The sequence below is a fragment of the Lissotriton helveticus genome, chromosome 12 (assembly GCF_964261635.1).
Source record: "Lissotriton helveticus chromosome 12, aLisHel1.1, whole genome shotgun sequence".
In the NCBI taxonomy this organism is placed as follows: domain Eukaryota; kingdom Metazoa; phylum Chordata; class Amphibia; order Caudata; family Salamandridae; genus Lissotriton; species Lissotriton helveticus.
Genome location: NC_136073.1, coordinates 903437377 through 903455092, shown reverse-complemented (window position 1 = coordinate 903455092; position 17716 = coordinate 903437377). Strand labels below are relative to the sequence as shown.

At 47.9% G+C, this 17716-nt stretch overlaps 1 protein-coding gene across 1 annotated transcript in view; it reads left to right on the top strand.

The window, feature by feature from the left end:
• The window catches only part of C12H17orf114 (chromosome 12 C17orf114 homolog), a 103895-nt gene extending 86547 nt beyond the window's left edge, over nt 1-17348 (top strand). The window contains exons 5-6 of the mRNA XM_078671331.1: nt 9987-10082; nt 13411-17348. Of these exons, the coding sequence (XP_078527457.1) occupies nt 9998-10082; nt 13411-13589 (264 nt within the window). The 5' untranslated portion in view covers nt 9987-9997 and the 3' untranslated portion in view covers nt 13590-17348. The remainder of the gene's footprint in view (nt 1-9986; nt 10083-13410) is intronic.
• Nucleotides 17349-17716: the final 368 nt, after the last annotated feature.

Genomic DNA, 17716 nt, shown 5'->3' with positions numbered 1-17716 from the left:
CGCCCTCCCTGACCCATGTGGATGAGGGATGCCTTGGGGCATCTCCGTGGGGGGGGATGAGGTTAACTCTGTTGCTCAGGAGCTCACTGCCCCCCCTCAAGCTCCTCCGCTGTGTTGTCGTAGGGAGATGGGACCTTGGCCCCTTCCTTGAGACTCTCACCCCTGCCTGCCAAAAGCTTGCATCTCTTCAGTTTGTCTGGAGTGTGTTCGCCCAGATGTGGTTTCTACGTCACTGGCTTCTTGCCTCCCTGTAGGTGGGACAGATGTGTCCTTCGGTTCAGCCATCTTTGTCTGGCAGCTTAGTCCAGAATTTAGAGAATTCTGAAATATCAGAATAGCGTACCAAAAACATTGAGGGCATAAGTGCATATAGGTACGTATAGATTTATTTTCTCTTGCTCGCTCTTCTCTTTGTTAAATAGATTTTATTTTAGCGTGTGAACACCTGGAACTGACCCTCGACCTCCTGCGAGAGCTGTCCCTCTACCCGCTGTGACGGCTGTCCCTTTACCCGCTGTGACGGCTGTCCCTTTACCCGCTGTGACGGCTGTCCCTTTACCCGCTGTGACGGCTGTCCCTTTACCCGCTGTGACGGCTGTCCCTTTACCCGCTGTGACGGCTGTCCCTTTACCCGCGGTGACGGCTGTCCCTTTACCCGCGGTGACGGCTGTCCCTTTACCTGCGGTGACGGCTGTCCCTTTACCTGCGGTGACGGCTGTCCCTTTACCCGCTGTGACGGCTGTCCCTTTACCCGCTGTGACGGCTGTCCCTTTACCCGCTGTGACGGCTGTCCCTTTACCCGCTGTGACGGCTGTCCCTTTACCCGCTGTGACGGCTGTCCCTTTACCCGCTGTGACGGCTGTCCCTTTCGGCTGTCCCTTTACCCGCTGTGACGGCTGTCCCTTTACCCGCTGTGACGGCTGTCCCTTTACCCGCTGTGACGGCTGTCCCTTTACCCGCTGTGACGGCTGTCCCTTTACCCGCTGTGACGGCTGTCCCTTTACCCGCTCTGACGGATGTCCCTCTACCCGCTCTGACGGATGTCCTTCTACCCACTGTGACTGCTGTCCCGGTAGCCGCTGAGAGGGCTGGGTCGAATACACTAATCTAGTTTGTCTTGGGAAAATGATTGTACCTTTTGACTTTATTCCTTTAAGTCCCAATACATCACAGGAGTGCACTTTAAAAACCACCGGGGCAATAGGGGGTGCACTTATAGTCTCACATGGTTTCAGGTTGAGTCCACTCTAGTCCAGTTGCCACTGGTTAGTTGGCCGTTGCAAGAAAGGCCTTTTAGAGTGTACTGCATTCTTGTAGCTTGAACAGCAGGTCCGCATACGACCCTGGAATCATCGTCTTTGCCCTGGGTACGAGAGAGGGGGCAGGTCCAGTCTTCTAGGCTCTTCCAAGGCCTCAGACAGCAGGTTCAGGCCTCTTCTGATCTTCCACAGGTCAAGGCGTGTTGCGAGGTGGGTGTCTGGAGATGGCACATTTATGCCTGACATGAGTTAGTAGGTGAGAATGATTGCTGGCGATACCCTACCAAATGGAGCAAAGGTTACTGGGGTAGACCTATATATTTTGGGCATTTTTAAGATGGTTGAAGTCTTCAACCACACTAAACCTGGACTCTGAAGTTCTGGGGTGTGCATGGGGGAAGTGTACTACGGCAATCCTAGTGTCCTCACACATCTAAAATAAAATGTATTTTGGGGCAGGTCCTGTACCAACAGCCTCAGAGACAGAAGTCTGGTAGAACAAAGTTACGTTTTTTGTGAGCAGACAATGGATGCACAGGAATTGTTTTGGCATTGTGTCTTCCCCGTTTGAACTGTGCTTCAAGTGATAAATGTAAACCCAACCGACCTGTCAAACAGGCTGTGAGGATGTAATGTCAATAAAAGGCCCACTCTGATTGGGGCCTGACTGGCTGGGGAAACAAAAGAAAGGTCCTGCCCAAGTGTCGGCTAACATTACTGTTAGAGGGGACTCCTCCTTCAAGTGTTCCCCAAGTATCTGATGAAAAACCCCAGCAGACCTGTCAAGCAGGATGTGACATTCAAGCGGAATTTGACACGTTATTGTCCAAAAAAATCCTCACCGGCCAGCCCCGCGTATTCTGTTACGTCAGAGAACTATTCTCTGCCCATTCAGTTCAACCTATTGTTTGCTCCTGTGAGCAAGTTCTCATGTCATTCACGCCTATTCAAATGCTAATTACTGGCTGCCAGAAGTGGGCGAGCACAATACAGATTTACTTAATACTCCTTAGCACACGTTTGGTATTATAGTTCTAGCAGTTTACATGTGTTTCCACCATACATCAGTCATACATTCATAAAGAATTTCAATTCCTTGTATTCAGGTTTGTTGTTGGTGTAGTTTTATTTCTGGAGACGTCACAGCCGACACGTGTTTCGTCGTTGAGGGAATGTAACCCACGACTTTCTCAAGGCTGTTAGATAAAGACATATGATGTTGTGACAAACTGTTCGTAATAATTGCATAGTGTACAGTACATTTCAAATACATATTGTGTGTTCCTAATTTTAGCAAGATCTGGTGGTGATTATGATTAAACATCTTGTGAGTGGTTATATTGACAATCGTTAGCTATCTGTACAAAGTTGGTTGATATTTGTCCATTCGGTATACATAGAGTGCTTCTGAAAGATCAGAAAGTATATGGACCCATTAAGAGAATATGGAGAAACCAGTGGTTTCATTTGTCATCATGCATCAGGTTGTTGGTGTACAAAGTGATTTTATCTTTGGACATGTGTGGCACTAGTCTGCTACGATTGGTGATAGCATGCATAACTGTGAATCATGCATAAAATACCTATTCTCCGAAATGTCGTTTTTTCTGTGAGGAAGAAATAAAAAATGAGACTTTAGTTCCAGTCCCGCTCTTTATGAGTTACAGTTGTATTAACACTTTAGGTTTATTGTCATTGTTCTTAGTCCGTTTACTCACATTTGTTGAGGTGATAATTCCAACCCTCAAAGGGGTTCTGCTTGGGGACTTTATTCCTGGTTAGCACGTTCGTTGTAACCGGAGTGTCGGTTATTGATTCAGACAGCTGTAAATTAATATATACGTTTGTTAACTCTGTTATTTTTAGATTATCAGAGCATGTATTGCGATTACCATGTCATGCCAAGATTTGCGGGTTTGTTGCATTAACTTGTTAGTTCCATCAGTCAGACTTTATATTGTCTGGTCCCTTTCTTTTACTATAAATTCAAAAACTATTTTTTTAGGATACCTGCCAATCGTGATATAATCGTTGATCACCAGGTTTTAAACTTTTATTTCTGCCTTTGTTACATCTTGGTTAAGTAGATAGTATATATATTTAAATTAGGGCTCAGCTGTAATCCAGTGGTCTTTGTTATACTAGATCACATTTGGTACGAGCCGCTTGTCACTATTGAGCTTGTAACTCCTTTTTAGATCCCAACGTGTGAGGCAGAGTTTAATAAGGAAAGTAATTTTGGTTAGCGTTTACACAGAAATAGCCTCATGGTCGCGCTTGGGATTGGGGCGACAACGGTATGTGTTTTAACCAAATATATTTGGGCAGCTCAAGTACTTTCTGACTCTCCTTTTTAGTCATGCTTAAAAATATATAAGAACGACTGCTGCAGAGATAGCCTCTCGGTTGCGGTGATGTTTTAAAATAAAAACGACTCGCGTTCATGGCGAACCCGTCATTAAATGTTTGTTCTTACCTGCTCGCTGTAGATTTCGAGTTCGAAATTCGGTCCCCGCTGCAATATCTATCGTGCAGTGTCTGCTTCCCCCGTTTTGGTGCCTTATATTTAAAATGGGAAAAGGTCCCGCTTCACATGACCTCTTTCACTTCCGGTTTTACCGGTGTTTGTGTGAACATAGTTAATATGGGTTTCTTTCTACAACAATGGCGGCCATCTTGACCTGTCTGTTGTGTTATGATATTACCTATGGCCCAAGGCATTAGTTTATGGCAGATGCCATGTTATTTAGTCCAATGTACGATATTATTAGTTTGTTTATGTAACATATAAATTTGTCGTGATTTTCTTTGACATTGCATCATCTTTGTCATTCCGTATCTGCATCCTTCTATTTAGTAAATAGTGACCTGTAAGGCATTAGAATATATCTTAGTTTATAAGCGCTTGTCTTAGGGGTTTGTTTGGCAATCAAATCCCTATATTCAGGTGTTTGTGGCTGTTTAAATCAATTCTATAACAGTGGAGTGCGATCGTGTTCGTGAATTTGACCAATATCATAGGCGTGTCATTATATTTTGTGAGGAAATATATTATTTGGTGATTGTGATATGTGAGACTGTGTTTTATATAGATTGTGAACATTTCTCTTTGCTATGCTTGTTTGGTAATACCGGTCTTCACGGGCCAGTAATCTGTGATTGTGTGGTTTCTCCATTCAAAATGGGTTCAGTACATATATATGTGCCATTATGTGGCCAAACACATTTATAGAAAATCAGTACAGGCATTATTACATTTCAAAAATAATCATTTATATTTATGACGGTATGCTCTTGTCCGTGCACGTTAGTTCTAATGGTTGACCAAACTCGGTTGGTTCCAATCCTGGTTTTGTTCAGTTAATAGTTTCTAGACTGTTCATGTGCCTAGGAAGTAGTGTAACTCGTGGTCAATGTTTAGGCCCAGTTCTACACTTTTAAGTGTCATTATCCAGGTTGCCTCCCTCCTCCGTAGTGCACGATACAGATATAGCTTCCGGGGAGTTCAGGCAGGGTGGAAGTAACTTTCTAAAAGGTCCCTTTCTATGGTATTTATTACAAAATGGACTTAATGAAATATTTATTACGGGCCCAATTCACTAAGTTTCAAAACGAAATTTGGGGGTGTTTCATAGTCTGAGAACACTTATTAAACTTAACATCGCACCCAATGCTTCCCTAAGAACAGCCAACCCTGCTACAGTGAAAATAGATGTTAAGGCCTTCTCATTGTAAGGACAAGTTTAACATTAAACTTCTAAATGTCCTGCATCAGAGACCAGGCACCCCGACATACCTGCAATAAGTCATACTTAGGGGTCACAATAATATCTAAAGGGACGGTTTAGTCCTGTCAAAAGGGGTTACTTTAACAGATTGAATTTTCAGGGGGGGCACAAAGACTGATGGAGCCCACTGGCAGCATGTTAGACTTGGTACCATATACTAGGGACTTTTAGGCAAATTAAATAAACCAACCGGATGTCTACCAATTTTACCACACTGAACAGAGGAGCACACGCGCTTCACCACTGGGTAGTGTTGCAGGGATTCTGCTCCTACACAGAACTGTGCACAGAACATGCGACTGAGGTTATACTCGGGAATGGTGGGAAGCAAGAACACTCTCGTTATACTCTCACCATTCCTGAGTTTGTTCTAAGTCGCATGTTCTGGGTTGTCTAATCATTGGTTCCTTGGCTATAGGACGAGGAGCTTATGTGACACTGATGCTAGCTGGTTGGGGTTCTAGGTACTGAGGTGAGTTTCTGGCACACCACAATTCACTGAGCTCCTGGCTCTCTGTGCACAGTTCTGTGTCTGAGCAGAATCCCTGCGACAGTAGCGGAGGTAAAGTACACAGTTCCATAGTCAGCAAAAATAGGGTTCAGCAGAAGGAAAACCAATCCAGCGTGACCCCGCAGAAAGGGCTCATTTCCAACACAAAGACCTGAGGGGTATTCGGGGGACTCTCTCACAAGAGTGCCGAGCCCTGGAGATCACCCCCCCTCCCACCCCCCCACACCCCCCCACCCCCAGTGGAACATCCTGGTCTATCCATCAGACTGATCCTAACAGCTTCCTTGTGAACTAGACAGGGTGACGCCACTAGCAGACAAGCGCCTAGAGGCAGAATACCCCATCTCATTATGATTTTAATGTCACAGCGCAGGTAAGTAGCAGAGATTGCAGCGCCTGGTGAACGTCACCTTGAGGCCTGACCTCTGCCCCCCCATCAATCGTGGTATTTACAAGCCTCACCTGTGAGAACAAGAGGAGAGAGTCACACCGGGTTTCTCACCTGCTCCTTGGTACCCAGATTTTCCTGCTGTGGCATATCTGATGCCTACAGGCTGATCTAGCGCCTACAAGTCAAGTCAAGTCAGAAAATGTATATAGCGCGCTACATACCCAGAGGGTCTCAAGGCGCTTGAAGAGGGGAGGGGAATTACTGGTCAAATACCCACGTTTTAAGTTGCTTTCTGAATGCTAGGTGGTTCTGAGTGAGGCGAAGGTGAGTGGGAAGTGAGTTCCAGGTTTTAGCTGCCAGGTAGGAGAAGGATCTACCTCCCATGGTGGTTTTGTTGATGCGAGGTACAGTGGCAAGGGCTTGGTTGGATGATCGTAGCTGGCGTGAGGGGGTGTAGAAGGACAGTCTTGCGTTGAGGCATTCTGGTCCGATTTCGTAGAGTGCTTTGTGTGCGTGGGTTAGGAGCCGGAAAGTGATCCTCTTATTGATGGGGAGCCAGTGGAGGTTTTTCAGGTGACCAGAGATGTGTTCGTTGCGCGGGATGTCTAATATGAGCCTGGCTGAAGCGTTCTGGATTCGTTGGAGTTTTTTCTGGAGTTTAGCGGTAGTACCGGCGTAGAGGGTGTTTCCATAGTCCAGTCGGCTCGTGACCAGAGCGTGGGTGACCGTTTTCCTAGTTTCGGTGGGGATCCAACGAAATGTTTTTTTGAGCATGCGAAGAATGTTGAAGCAGGATGAGGAGACAGCGCTTCAACTGTCACGAAGCGCTCCTTAAAAGGACCTCTGCCTTATAAACTGCAGCTGGTCTTGGTGCACCGCTGGGGTCTGTGGTCCAGGGACCGCATCCTTTGTCTTTAATTCAAGATGTCCTAAGAGGTGAGCAGCTCACTGAGATACCTTATGAAACACAGTAGGCGAAACCTTACAAGGGCCCCCTTAGAAACAGACCCTAAGCAGTAGCTATGTGAGGGGTGGAGCAAATGGGTCAAACCTGGCATTACCAGAGGGCTCAAAAACACACAAGTTTGAATTTTCGGATCCCATTTACATTTTTTTTTCTTTAACATGTGTGGCACCAATCACACTTTATTTTCTTAAACGCCCCAAATGTGAGGGGCGCGGCCTTCTTGCGCTCTTTCTGAAAGAAATAAACTTGGCTACAGAACCCAGTCCACACCAAGTAGAATTTAGAGCAATAAAAACTTGGATTACTAATTACATTTATGTTTATTTTACAAGTTAAATACACCCTTTCAGTGTATAGTCAAGGAAGATCCACGCTTGTGCATGCTCTACTTAATCCGCACCCCCTCCTGCCCCCCCGTGTAAGGAACCGAGTAATCTTGGTAACAATTTGCTTGTGCAGCAGAACTGATGCAAAACTCTCTGCTCACGAATAACTCTAATTGATGTTTTTTTTTTTACCAAAGTTGCAGGCAATTAAAAATGTGTATTTAATATAGAATTCGAATCCTGCAGTGCGATGCAAGAACAAATTACACTTAAAATAAAATAAACGTTTGCTTCAAACTGGGATGCAGAGATGTAGTTTTGACTGTTTCATTAAACTCTTTTCTGCTGGGTCTGCCTTCCCCCCCTCTGCCCCTCGATAGCATTGCGCGCTCGGTCGGAATCAAATCCGTGCCCTTTTCCTTGAACTGGCAGCGGAGGGGGAGGGGGGGGATAATCCTCTCGAGACTCAATCCCAAGAGATTTAATATTTCACGAGTTCCCCAATCCCTGGCACGTGCAGGCTGCCCCTGGGTCTCAGACGTGCCAAGTGCCTGGCATTCCCTGCGCCTTCCTGCTGGAGCCATCCCCCTGGCCCGTGTCACAGCACAGAGCCCCAGGGCATCTAACAACCCTGGGGGCCAGTTCCTGGCACGTGCAGGCTGCCCCGGGGTCTCAGACGTGCCAGGCGCCTGGCATTCCCTGCCCCTGCATCGGAGAGGCTGTGGCTGGAGCCCTTCCCCTGGTCTGTGGCATCAGGACATAGACCAGGGCAGCTAACCCCCCTGGCAGCCAGCCCCTGGCACGCTCAGGCCTCCTCCTGGGGCTCCCCTTCTGCTGGGCAGGCTCTGCTGCATGTCCGCCTAGAGCAGCTTGGCCGGGGCCCTAGGAGGGGATGGCACCTCTTAATCTGGTTCTGCCCACTGCCCACATATTCAGTGGGGTCTGTGCCCGGAGGTCTCCTTGGAACCTTGCATCACTGCCCCTCCAGGCTCCAACCCCGACATCCAGCCAGGTGGGTAGACATGTCCGTGGGTCCCCGCCCAGTTGCCTGCGACCACTCTTCCCCCTTCCTACATCGAGCCGAACCAATGGCTTACTAAGCACGCAGAGGGGCTTGGAGCGCGCCCACTGCTTCCCATTGGCTGGCTTTACTGTCATTCTCATTCCCTGCTTCTTATTGGGTGGCCTTCATTGTGCATCTTCTCTGTCCTCCCCTTGCGTTCTCCCACCCAAGTGCTTCTTCGTTGCCCCACTGCACGAGGCGCTTCCCCTGGCATACGTCGCCCCCACATTGGTTTATCATTCGTATTCTCACCCTCCCGGCGGTGTTCCCAGGCTACCCAATAACCACACCGCTCATGGGGCAATACATACAAAGAAAACCCAAAGGTGGTGATGGACGGAGCGTTGACAATACAAACACTCATCCCCAGTCAACTGATCTGGGTTTAATCCATCACCGTTCTTTAGCCCACTCTGCCACCCCAGTTCAGACATGGCCATATGCAAATCAGTCTGACCCTGTGCCTCATGGGAACAGTCCAACCCGAACTGCCAAGCAATCATGCACACAAAGGGGGGGGGGGTGTCTCCTAATGAAAGCGCTGGACGCGCCAGGCTCTTCCTTAAGCTGCAGCAGAGGAGACGAGCAGTTCAAGGTGCTGATGTGGCATAACCTGGGGTATCAGGGCGAGCGGTGCTCCAGGGGCAGGCGGGCACCCCAGGGTGGCCCAGGGGCCATCGGTAATGGGTGCTCGCGTCTTCACTCGCATATCCAGGGGTTACCTGCATGGTCTGGCCTGGTAATGCCGGTAGCAGACACACTGGCACTGCGCTGCGAGGCCTCAGGGTAGTTACGCGCTATATAAGTTTAATTTTCATTTCACTGGCAGCGCGGTGTCCACGTCACCCTTTGCGCAAAGCAAGAGAGCCCATTGGCTGACTCCAGCCTCCATCCTGTGATCTGCCAGATTTGATTCCATTCAGCCTCTGTGCTGCTCTTTAGAAGGGGAGGATGAACACAGAAGGAAGCAGGAGTTATGTCTTTCAATTCAGGATTCGATCTCAGCCTCTTGAGAATTCAGTTTACAAGGATGATTCTCTGTGTAAAAGTGTCATTACGCAGGGCCACTGGAGGGAAGTGATTCTGCGGCCCTGGCGTTTTTCACATAATTCTAGATTCCCCCCCATAACCCATCATCTGCTGATAATCTGCAGATTTCAACAAAAAGAAAATGTGTTTCTAGCTCAAATGGTTCAAACGTTACTAAAAATTCAGCGACACGCGCTCCGCAGTTTAAAACCCTCTCTGCAGGCTGACTGGTCTCCTTTCTGTTTATTCCTTTATTTTGGGGGTTCAACTGGTACCAATGTGGTGCAGCCAATGCCCAGAGAGAGTTAACAAGTGCAAAAATGTCAAAATAATGAAATTATACTTTCACAAAATGTGCCTCATAATACAGTATAATTTTGCGTTTTCTTACTACTTAATTTATTTAACCTTCCACATAATTTGGCCTCCTCTGCCACATAGTTCCAGTGGCCCTGCAGTTACGTCAGTCCCCTCAAGGCCTCATGGGCTGTGTTTTCTGTGTTTCTGAGCACTGTCTGGCCTTTCTGTGCCCCCCCCCCCCTTAATGTGAAGTGTTAGTCCTACTTCTATGTTTGTGAAATGTCCAATTTTCTGTTTGATTTTTATAATCTGGTGCCTCTGCCTGACACACAGCCTCTCCTTTGCTTTGCAGGTGACCCCACGATGGGCGTGAAGGTCCTCACGTGCTTCCCCTGGTTCGACCGGCGGAAGGAGCGCAGCAAACTGACCAAGAGCAAGAGCCTGGAAGGTGAGAGGTGGCGGGTGACTCCCAGGGCTGGCATGACACCCTGCAGTGTGCACACCTCCAGTGAGTTCACACATGTACACACACCCTGCAGGAGAGGTCCCAGCATGCTCCTAGCCAGGGGTTCCTACAGAGTGACTCTGCTGTAGATTCACATCTGCGAGAACTCTTGCCGTCGAGTGGATGGGGCTGAGATTCCCAATTGTTTGTGGTGAAGGCGGCTTGAGTCTCAGGGCTTTTGGCTTTGCATAGTATGGAAGGTGCAGACAAAATGCCACCTCCACACGGGTCATTTCACCCCCGCTGGAGACAAGTGGCCAAGAGCCAGGAGGCGAACATCTGAGATTGATGCCTCTGGTTCTGTTGTACAAGTTTAAATCCCGCGCCATGGGGTATGTTCAAGTCTCTGTCGTCCAAGAGTGAGGGGCTCTTTGTCAAGGGATTGGGGTACAGGGCATGCCTGGGTAAGTCCTGGTGGCGCTAGTTTAGGAAAATATACTGGAGGTAACGAACATGAAAAGGTAAGTACACACAGTACTTGATCAAGGGTGTATGACGTTACAACGCATGCTTTTACCACGCATGCTTTTACAACGCGGTTTTTACAACTCATACCATTACAACGCATAACGCTTTGGGGTGCTGGATAGTGAATAGTTTAATTTACTATTCCAACTCCAGTCCCCGTGGACACTAGGGAAGGTGTTGGATAGTAAATTAAATCTATTCCCTATCCTAGAGCGCCCCCCCAGCGCAAGTCGTTGTAATGGTTTGCGTTGTAAAAGTTGTGATGTAAAAGCACTGCGTGGTAAAAGTTGCGTTGTAAAGGATGCTTCCCCTTGATCAAGCACCTGTCACCAGTGGTGCATACGTGTTTCTAATTAATCCTTGAGTTTGTGGAGATTTGGTAACTACGAAATCACAGAAGAGCTGAGTCAGCTATTAAACTGCACCCACAAATGCTTTGATAAAGCAGCTTTACATGCTAAAAATAACCATTTCACAAAAGTGAACTTTGAAAATGAAAAATTTCAGGCAATGAGAGCGGTGATGATTTTGGGATCCCCCTAACCTATGGGGAGGACCAAGCAGATGCCTTGAACACTAAGAGCATCTCATACTGAATGATTCCATGGTGGTCCCATCCTCTTAGGACCACTCCAAACACAGTTATTATAAAAAATACAATCCCTACCAAAAGCACTGCAAAGCATTATGGGATGAGATTAGTAGTGGGCAGTGAATATTATAGTATCTAATATCAAAATAATTCTACAAAGAGCTGCAGTTCAACTCGTCGATACTAGGTGTCTCTCACGAGTCAAATGCAGAAGCATTGAAATGATTACATCAAGCTGCAGTTCCACTAGTCGTTGCTAGGTGTCCTTCAAGTCAAATGAGGGACAGCTAGTAACTTCAGGGAAGGGTTTCAATGCTTTTGCATTTGACTCGTGAGGGACACCTAGTAACTAGGCCTGGGTGGTAAATTCTGTTCCGCCCGCTGAAGTTGGGTAATTTTGCGTTCCGCAGAGAACGCGGAATTTGCCAAAATACCACAATTCGCAGCTTTGCAGAATTTTATGCTTGTTTGTGCTTTCAAAATGCATGTTCGCAAGATATGTCTCCCTGAGCACACAAACCGCGTTCGCAAACAGGAAAAACTTTTGCGTGCTTGCGTAGATTTTTTACCATTTTGCAAAGCTTTGCGAAGCGCGACTAAGCAAATTCCCATCCCTATAGCCACTTGGTCTGTTCAGTTGTCATTCACACTGCCCTTCCGCCCACCACAGCATAGGGCATGGGGGAATGAATCCGGCCTCTTTACCCATTGGCCCTATTCACTTTCAGTGACTGCATAAAACCTATTCACGTCCAATTGCAGTTCATATATTTGTATCATCATAGGAGCTGATTATTTTGCCAGCTTTTCGTGTGCCCCGTTACATGAAGATTTATTTCCTGTCTCCTTTTAAAAGTTGCTGTTTAAAAAGTGTAACATTGTACCCTCCTACTCCTGGAGTGCTTGGATTGGTGGCGAGTTTTTCTTGTTGCCTTCACAAATAATAATCATAAAATACATGGCACAACTGAAAGGCTTCTTTTTAAAAACATCACTAGCCAATCGTTGACATGAGTGAGTAGTTTTTAAATTAATTTTTTTATTGCAAACATATGGCGGCCGCATTTAAGTGGGACTAAGATTTTCTTTTTTTTTGTTTTGCAGCGTATGCCTGCATTAAAAAAAATTCGGAAAAAGATAACCAGTGCACCAGCATGCCAAGGACAGGCCTATTGCCTTTGTCTCTTCTTGTTTGATTTTCCAGCCAAAATCTCATTAACTTTCTCCAGAAAGCTTTGAAAAACAAGCTGAGTCTTTCCTGTTTTTTTAATTATTTATATTTAAGATGTCGATTGGTAGGAATACCGTTAGGTCTGGAAGCAACGCCATTTTAACTACTTAAACTGAAAGAAAAAAACTCTGTTTCCCCCTTTCAGCACAAAGGGGGCCCAGTCCATTGAGTGGCCTCCGGCTTAGTGCACTGCTCCAGAGTTATCCGCACAGGCGGGGGGGGGGGAGGGGAGAGGCCCTCAAGAGTCTATTTCACTCCCCAATCTGCCTGACTCTGGCCCTATGTATAGATGTAAACTCCTCCCACATTAAACCGCCAAAGCTAGACTTGTGATTCCCTCCCAAAGATATTGGTGCTTAATTTAAATATTAAGTGTCAGGGCGCTCTTCAGGATCCCACTGCAGCTTGTGCCACACATTGTCCCCCAGTACTGCCAATGAATGTAGCAACGCAACTACTAACCCTCACACTCCAACAAATGTTACCATTTCTGGCCCGCAAATCTATAAGAAAAGCTTGGGTGGCAGGTAATAGTCATTGTTAATGAATTTTGAATAAATAATTAACTGCTGCTGTGGTAATCCCTAAATTAGCCAGACAGCACCACCTTGTGGTAGAGGGTAAATGCGCAGCTGTTTACAATTAAGTGCCCAAGCTGAGCAACGGAAACCACGGCTCAAATTAAGCACTGCAGAGGCTCATCCGTGAGGCAGGTAACTACGAGGTCTAGGCCCTGAGGGTGCGAGCAATTGACTGCAATTCAAAACCATCTCATGACACTCAGAAAAAGTTTAAAACACTCTCCACCCACTAAGTCTTAAACCACACCGCCTACACCCTCACACAGCAAACCCATGTATGTTACATGTTGTGAAGGAATGTAACTGGCATGCACTGGGGGCCACACTACGTCATCACAGAGCCATCTGCTGCCTTAGCCGTCCCCTAGATTGACCTGCCGGCCTCTTTCTGTGTTTCAGCTCCAGCGCCCCCTGAGAGCCCAGAGGAAGCCCCCGCTGAGAAGACCCGGGTACGCTCCACCCCCTCCAGCAGCAGCGACGACGGACAGCAGGCGCGGGCCTACTTCAGTGGGAAGGCGCGCGTCTCCTTCCGCCATGAGATGGACTCCACCATGTCTGCCAACGACTCCACCTTCTGAGCCTTCGCGCCGGGCCCTGGTGGACGGACCTGCCGACGTCACTGGACTTGTTGTGTGCTGGACATGTGTACACCTTTGGGGGGGCCCCATCACCCTAGCTATTGAGGTCAAGCAGGAGTGGTCAGGGTGACCTCAGGCTTTCCTGCCAGGGTTAGGGCTGTGCCCTTGGGGGGGGCTCTGGTCAGTTCTGGGGCACAGCAGGAGGGGGCCCTCTTCCGGTGTCCTGGTCAGTGGGGTTGGCCGCACCGGTGCACTCAGTCATTCGTAGGGTTCCTCGCCCATTGCGGAGGCGGCAGTCACTCCTAAGGGTAAGCACGGTTGGTTCTGTACTGTTTGGGGTGCTCCTGTCCTTCTCCGAGGTACCCCCTTCTCCTGACCCCGCTGCGCCCCGCTCCTCGCATAGTGTGAAGGGCTTTGCCGTTTTCTCTGACGCAGAGGCCGGGGTCCTCACTCGCTAGTAGTCACTCACTGAGTATCACAGATGCAGGCTCTGCTCCTAAGTATGTTGTACGGACCTTAAGGGAAGTGACGTCTGGGAAGTTGTACAGCAGCTGCGCCATCGGCTGCTACACCCCAACTCTGCCCCTGAACCCCGGCGCCCACTCCAAGGATGCATAGTATAGGGTCAGCCGTACACCGTTTGTAGTGTCCAGCCTTCTACATAGGAACCAGTGCCTGAACTCCCTTCCTCTTGAATATTTTTTAATTCCTCCTCTGATCGGACAGCGGCCCCTGCTGGTGACCTGACAGACGCGCTGTCGGCAGGGTTTTATACTTTAGGTTTTATAGTAGCTTAGAAAACTAGCATGGCTCGTTTTTATTTAGATTTTTATGGACCTGGGTGGGTGGTGGGTTGGGGGAGGATGGTGGTTGGGGGAGGGTAAAACCATAAGTATCGTGTGATTAACTGTAGCTTTCAAGTGAATTTTATTGATTGCCTTTTTGAAGAGCCCGGGCTTCCCAAACCCCGCAGTATTAACAGCCTCCCTGATGTGTGAATATTTTTTTTAGGCGCTACTTGCTACAAGGTTTCAATGTGGGTTTGGTGAGTGCAGAAAAAGTACCGAATTGGGGACCCGTACCTCGTGTTCGTGGAGGGGTGCTGGGCAAACACCCTTCGAGTGTGTCATACATGTGAAAGACCCTTGTTGGAGTTCGGTCGATGGACCTGGATGTGTTTACTTTAATAGTGCCCTTGTGGTGCGGATGGGACCAGGGTGCCAGGTTCCCGGGCGCGGGGACCTGGGGTGCAGGGTCCAAGGATACTGGGCCATGGGTTGCAAGGGCCCAGGGTGCAGGGTCTCGGGAATCAGGGTTCCGGTGTGCAGGGTTCCAGGGTACGAGGCCCAAGGGTACTTCAGTTTTTCGTTTCTTTACATGACTTCTGCATTAATTAATTAAGTCTCATCTCCTGTTTGAGTGCCTGCTTCCTTGAGTGAGGGTCACAGAAGACTGTACCTTGCCCACCAGGGCCTGTGAACAGAGAATGGGGCGTCTCCTAGGCTTTCATGCAGAACCAGCAGCTGCTGAACGAGGTAATTTTCATTCACGAAACGGCACTGACATCCAGTGGACAGAGTGTGGTACTGCAAGCAACCGCAGAGCGATCCTAATATATAATCGTTTTAATCACGAGGCAACACTGCCACCGAGTGGACAAACTCTGCCATGATACTCAAGCATGGCGGGTATGTGTTTCATTCACGGGGCAACACTGGCATCTAGTGGCAAAATGAGGCCAAACTGCATAAAGTTAGAGAGCGGCTGAATTATGAACATTTCATTCACGAGGCAGCCCTGACACCAGGCGGTCAAACGAGGGAACGCAGGAAGACTTTAAAAAGCGACATTTCACATGTTTTACTATCCCTACAATTTATAGGGTCATACCTTAAAAAAATGCACAATTGGCTTACCATGTTTATTTAGGTAGTGTAAATAAGTTGAACAATTCAGTTCTCCCGGTTTGTACTGTTAAACATATTTAACTTTACTTGCAGATCACCGTGGTTATGCAACCGCTTCTCCAAAAAAGCCAGTTTCTGGTAGAGCAAAGCAGCAGTCCATGCCTCTGTATTATACGATTCTATGCTCTCTTGAAATATTAAATGGAGAGAGGGTGCTTTTTGTGTCGCCCCCTAAAGACTGGTGCTCTTCCAGGACACAGACACGTGAACGCCTGCCTTCGATCCCTGTTTTTCATGAAGTTGAGCAGTAGAGGTGCTGCTAACAGTCAGAAAGAATGGCCTACCCCTGTCTGACTCGCTGGCAGGAAGCCCAGTATCCTGGTCACATTGGCAGAGAGTGGGCAGACAGATGGCAAGGGTGAACTTGGAGGTGACCCGGTCCTTTAACTCCAAGTCCTTGCGTGCGCCTAATCTTAGTTATCTAAGCTTTAATGAAATAAAAACAAATCTCGCCCGTACTTTGAGGTACAGACCATGAACTGTGCCCCATGTTCTAGCCGTTACCCTCCTGTGAAAAGCGTATTGTGGCCGGTGCCAAGCTGGCTGAGGTGAAAGGTCGGTGTAAGAGAGAGCAGGGCCTGGGTACAGCGGGCATCAGTGTGCTGAACTGCTGGCAGTGCCTTGTGCTCCCGCTCACAGAGGAGGCAGCATCCACTGAGCGCATACGTCAGTCCCTTAAATGGCCTATAAGTCAATGTTGGCATTAAGTTAGTCTGGCCTTTTGTGCTTCCCTGGTCCCGGCTCAGTGCCTCGTGCCCTTCTGGTTCAGCGGCCACCACGTCACGCTGGATTAGCCAACACTCCTCATGTTTGTGGGAGCTCAGCTCTGTTTCTTTTTGTGACATTGTATTGAGTTTGATGAGAGGCTGGGCACGGTTTCTGATTCAGCACCTTTTACTTTTACGCAAACCACCTCCTTTAATGTATAACAAATGCCTCTAGAATGAAATGGCCCCACGTGGTGTCACTTCATCCTAAACCACCTCTTCCATCCGCAGTGCACAGTGGTGAGGTCTGGAAATTGAATGCGTGCAGCGGTGGTACCTACCCTGTGTGTGATAGACAGATTCCCACGTCCACCCCTCCAACTTGTGGGCGGGACCTTCAGCTGCCTTTTAGTTCATGCCCCAAACATTGTGTATTTTCACTTGTCTTTATCCTGCATATAAACCCTCCCCTCCTAAGCCAAGTCCTCAGTTGCTATTAAGTATGCATTAGATGGCGTCACATGGTCCCAGCTGCCATCCGTATCTTCCAGGGCTTCCATTTTCCTTTAGCAGGACTGATGTGCCCACCTCAACATGAGCAGTGCCAGGCCCTCATGTGCGCCACCCACTGCTGCAATAAAACTTCTCCTCCGTTACCCACCCCCTCTGAAAGCTGAACCGTATTTTGCACTTTATTACACTTTTGTATTGCACATTTGATACCCGTTTACAGTTTTAACTGCCCCCATGTTAGTTGCAAGACTTGTTTTTAGCAGTGAGGTGTTTTTACTGAATGTGAATTTCCCGGTCCCTGCCCTTGTGTTTGTCTGCACTGCCCCTGCTGGTGACAACACCCCTTACCCTCCCCACGACACTTTGTTCTTTCACCTAGGGTCTGGCTTTCCCATCCGATGCCTCCACATTTGCACCTTTCACAAGTGTCTCTTTGGACCACGAAAGGTCCTCAAGTGCCTGGTACTAATAGTTACAATGCTTCTCTTTGTAAGAATTCTCTCTTGAATTTGTGTTAGCCTATCCTATTATCTGTAAGGAATATTTCCAATAAACTGTGATTTTAAAACAAACCTCATATTGTGTTATTTTTTTCTGTCTTGGAATTTAGGGGCTCTTGACACCCAGATGTGCTTCTGTTCACCTAAAACTTTTCGAGTCAGTAAGTCCAAAGAGTTGTCCTACAGTGAATAGCCATTGTCCCTCAGCTGTCTGTGTGGTATGGGTGAAGGGTGGCACCCCATTACAGAAGAGGCGTTCGGGAGTCGGGGAGCCCACCTTGTTTTGGGGCTGGTGATTCGGTGCTGGTGCAGATGCATATAGTGACCCTGCTGGGGGCTTTTGAAATGGCGTGCATGCATTCTGCATGTGTGGAATTGTTTTGATCTCTTTCAAAGTGATATTATAATTAGGCCGGGGTGGTAAGCTCCACTCCACTTGC